Genomic DNA, 5056 nt, shown 5'->3' on the forward strand with positions numbered 1-5056 from the left:
TCCTTTATTTGGGAAGAAATATAGTTTTTATGTTGACCATAACAATAAGCCACTCTATGTTGGTTACATTATTATTATGATATGTCTTCATTTTCATTTTCATTAAAATGAAGACAACATAAAAGAAAAGTTTTGAAGGAAAAATGTTAATATATTGCATTTTTTCATGCATGCATTTGATACAACTTGATAATATCATATCATACTATGCTAGGACTTTTTTTTTTTTGAAAATAACAAAACCTTAATAAAATTTGGTGATATTTCTAGAAGAATGAAAACTTAAAAAGTATTCTATGAATGATAGCATTACTAAAAATCATAGCTCTAATTCCACTTGACCATACTTGTAATTATAAAAATAAGATAATATAGAAGATAGGACACAACAATAACAACAAAATATATTTGTAAGCCACAATAACATACTATAAAACTACATAGATATAAAATAATATTATAGATTATTAAAATTTCACACCATATCTTACAAGAGATCCTAGGGTGAATACCTAACTTTTCATATCCTAGGACCAATATGACTAAATTAAGGGATGCATATCTTATTGTAGCATCTCCATCAATTTATATACAATATAGCCTATACAACTATATTTTTTTCAATATATTTGTTGATGATGGCTTCCACTTCAGTTTCAAATGACTTAAATTTTTGTGGGTGCATTCATGTTATCATCTTAAATTTATCAACCTTTTCCTTAGAAGGAGGAAGGAAGATGAAAGCAATTGGGTTCTTCAATCCATTTTCAGTCCAATGCATAGGACACACATTTACTGGACATCCTGACCCAAAATCAACTTCATTATATCCCAACCACCTCCAATCACTTAGTGCTATATTACATTGGTTACCAAAACTATCCCATGAAAATGGGTTGAGATCAACTATTGATTGAAGATACTCATTGGTTATTGACATCTTTGTCTTTTTTATGATATTCACTATATATGAAAGAGGTTGGCTCATGAGTTCAAGGATAGTAGTCTTTGCACATCCAAAAATAATACCATTTCCATAGTATCCATTTGGTAGTGGTGGACTAAATATTTTTCGAGCATCTACTGCAAAGAAAGCATTTGTACTTTGAGTATATGGAATTTCAACTATCTTTTCTGTTGCTTGCCAAACCAAAGCTGAAACAATTTCGAATGTAGTGCAAATGTCTCCACATTCTTCCATAATTTTTTCCCTCATACACTTTATTGTATTACGGTCCAACATTAGAGACATTTGAACCGATTCTTCATATAATGAAGGTGTCAATAAGTTTGATGTACTATCTCTTTTTCCTTCAATCATATCTAAGTCACGACCCATCAACTTCTTTGATTTAAGAAGCTCTCTATCCCATATTGGTTTCTCATTAGGCAAATCATTTCCCATAGCCATCTCTCCAAGACCTTTGAGAAATTGCCCTAACCCTCGTCCATCACATACACCATGGTAAAAGGTGACTGCTACAACAAACCCTCCACATGTAAAATGATTTACCTATAACAAGTTAAGCAATAATTATTATACTAATAGTGACACATGAACTAAAGATGCTATATCATTCATAAGGATTTTCAAATGCATTAAATATTTATATAACAAACATGCAAGGTTGAAGACAATTATTTAGTTTACCTGAATAGCCATGGGATGAATCTCCTCAATATCTGTATCAGGAGGGAAAGTGACGAGCAGCTGTTTAAATGATGGCTTGAGGTAGTCCAAATCTCCGAGAGCTGAGAGAGTGTTGTTCACCATGGCTTCCACAAAGACAACACCTTCTCCCGTGCACTCCATTTGAAGCGTCCCATCTTCTTTCTTTCTCAGCCTCCCAGCCAGAGGATAATAATACACCAACACCTTCGAAAGAGCTTCTCGAATTGTCTTGGCAGGATATGCTACATTCTTCTCACAATCCAAGTTCTCATACACAAGTACTGTATTAAAGATAATTCTCGTTGCTGGCTGGTTATCAAGATTAGAGAGATAAAGGATGTCTCCGGGTGTAGGAAGACATGGTGGCACTAGGCATTGATCCACAATCTTCACCCTCAACTCTTCCTTCTCCATTACAATTGAAATATGTTCTCTTTAATTGGCTTCTTTCCATAGGAGAATATGGAAATAATCAAATGTAGATGATTGCTGTCTAGTTTATATAGATCAGATATGAAGTTGGAATTATGTTAATCGACGGACAGATCGAGGGTTAGTTGTCAATCTCATGGAGAGAATTCCGTAGAAATTTTGAAGACAATTGGAATAAGGATTGATATCTAAAAGTCTAATCTCATTAGAAAGATCTGTTAGGTATTGACTTGGGGGATTGAAACTTTAGTATACTCTCACGAAGCTATCTCAATGAGTTGGTCTTCCATAAGGTTCTAGAACATATTTTGAAATTAATAATGAAGGCCGATAGACTTTTCAGTTGTCACCATTCGATAGTGGTCTGCGAACGAAATTTCCTTCAGCAGTAAAATTCTGCATAGCTTGCCGCTACAGTTCTCTCGAAGTATAATAGCTATATCAATCCACGTCTTCTATATCTCAATTTCAATGAAAACATCACTTCCTGACTCCACAAATATCAGTCTATGCTACGGGAAACTAGAAATGTAATCGCAAAAACAATAATGTGATGAGAAAGGAGATTTTTATAATTTGTATAATATTTATATATACAAAATTTGATTCTTTTAAATGTTTAAATTCAATTTACTTTATGAATTGATATTTTTATAATTATTTTTCATTTTCATCAAAACATTAATCAAAATTGTTTTGAAAAATTCATATATAAAAATAGCAAAATAAAACTACAAAAACAATTTAATGTATTTGTAACTCACTATATTGACCTCGAGACAAGGGATATAATGTAGATAGTTATATTTAAATTGAGAAGTGCATGGGATTTAATTTAATATCTCATCCAAATAATTTGATATTTAGTTAGAGTATGCATAATATATGAACAATTAATGTCATTCTACATCTAGCTAATTAAAAAAATTCAGCTAAGGGCCTATTACTTTGTACCTATAGTAGTACAAAATAATTACTTGCAATGGCTAGGATGTATTTGAAGTGCAAGATCACACATGTTAACTTATTATTGTCAAACATTAACATATGTACAACTAATTGTATGCTTTCAAATTTCCCATGACCTTTTGACTGGCAATATAGTGGAAATGTTTTGGATGACTATAAATGGGTCAATGAAGGGACTTGGTCCATGAAGGAGGAACTCGACATCTACTGTGGCTCAATTTTGCACTAGGATTCGGTAGTGGTGTTGCCCGACTTAGCTTAGTCAATGATGGAGCTCAGTTATGCTTGGTGGAATGCTGATACTAGACATGGTTTCTTTGACACTCAATTTGGTCTTGGCTTCTATGAGCTAACTTTTGGCATCTAATTTGGGTTCTGGGTAGTTAATGAGTGTTGCAGCTGACTTGTGGCTTATGCAAATATTTACTATAATGGTTTATTTTAATTTATAATGGGCTAGGCCAACTTCTGGTTTAGTTGGGTATAAGAAGGGGGTTTTATGGAGTCTTAAGTCATGACTCATCCAGCTTGGAGAAGAGGATGAAGTGGAGGAGCGAATTTGGAGAAGGGCTAGTAGCTAAGGCCTGGAAAATAAGGAGATTTTTTGATGGGCATGTGAGCACAAGCTGTGATCTTCCTTTGAGGTTTCTACTAGAGTGTGGATATGGACTCATTAGTGTGGGGATTGGATCTTGAGGGATCTTGCAGACCTATTTTATAATTGTTCCTGTATTTGGCCGTAACCTAGAAGGCCTTATAGCTATGCATATTGCATCCAAATAGTTATATTGTTGAATAAAGTGTTGCATTTGCTATCAAATTGTGTATCTTGTGTTGTGTTTTCACTGTGTGGTTATTTACATAGATTTGAATTACCTCTTGTAGGGGTACCCTTGGATTCTCACTGCATCAAATGGTATAAAAGCTTAGTTGTTCCCAAATGTATAGACCAAGTGCCAATGTTAAGACAATTTGTACCAAGAATTGGGCGAAGGCTAGAAGAGAAGGTTATTCTTGTGGAGCTAATTGATCTTCTTAATTTGTGGATTTATTTCCTTGGTTTTACAAAGGATCTTAGAAGATTCCTCGAAAAAGATAGGACCATAGGGTGATTGATGATCTTAGTGATGTTGTGGAAGAAAGGATCTCAAAGAAGATGAAAGTAGAATTCAGATTTGAGATGGTCTTGATGAAGAGTGATACGATTTCTAAAATCATAAGTTCTTTAGGTGGTGTCCCTTGGTATGTGTGTTCTAAAGAGGGTTATAAGAAGGTATCTGAAGACTTTGAAGTTGCTAGATTGAGTGGTGAGGAAAAAAATGATCATGTGGAGAGAACTATGCGAAATAGGGTTGGTCAGTTTGCTAGACTTGGATCTCAGTTGATTGAAGTGTAAGATGGAGGTTTCTAATTTCTTAGGCACTTTGAATCTTGAAGACCTGATTGATTAGATTGGTGAACTGGAAGACTACTTTGACCTTGAGGATATTAAAGATCCACTTAGAGTAAGGCTGACACAAACTAAGTTGAAAGGACATGCAACTCTTTGGTGGAAGGAACTGCAAAGAGAAAAAGAGGAGGAAGGTGTAATGAAGTCCTCTAGATGGAGATTGATGGTAACTAAGTTGAAGGCTAAGTTCATTCCTAATGATTATGAACTTGAGTTTTTCAAAAGGTATCATAATTTGAAGTAGAAGGATATTTCTATGAAAAATTATATCAAGGAGTTCTACAAATTGATTGTTTGATCTAGGCATTGAGAATTGTCAAAAGAGAAGGTAGTTCAATACATAAATGGTTTGAAATTCAATATCTAAGATGAGTTTAGAATGTTGAAGATTGATTTGATTGAGGATTCTTACTAGTATGCCCTGAAGGTAGAATATAAGTTGAAGAGGAAAGGTCAAGGTAATTCTAGAGGGAAGAAGAAGTTGGACTACTCAACAAAATCTAAACCAAGTGTTGAAGATAAACTGAAACCTA

At 33.9% G+C, this 5056-nt stretch overlaps 1 protein-coding gene across 1 annotated transcript; it reads right to left on the reverse strand.

Annotated features, from left to right (window-relative positions):
• Window positions 1–443: 443 nt before the first annotated feature.
• Window positions 444–2160, reverse strand: LOC149531633 (3'-N-debenzoyl-2'-deoxytaxol N-benzoyltransferase-like). Its single transcript, XM_089810581.1, has 2 exons — window positions 1652–2160; window positions 444–1513 (listed from the first exon to the last, which is right to left on the reverse strand). Exons 1-2 carry the CDS (start codon window positions 2084–2086, stop codon window positions 686–688), a joined length of 1263 nt encoding a protein of 420 aa, XP_089666707.1. The 5' UTR covers window positions 2087–2160; the 3' UTR covers window positions 444–685.
• Between the last annotated feature and the right edge of the window lie 2896 nt (window positions 2161–5056).

The sequence above is a fragment of the Cupressus sempervirens genome, chromosome 11 (genome assembly GCF_028749045.1).
Source record: "Cupressus sempervirens isolate cs-2001-9-10 chromosome 11, ASM2874904v1, whole genome shotgun sequence".
NCBI lineage: Eukaryota > Viridiplantae > Streptophyta > Pinopsida > Cupressales > Cupressaceae > Cupressus > Cupressus sempervirens.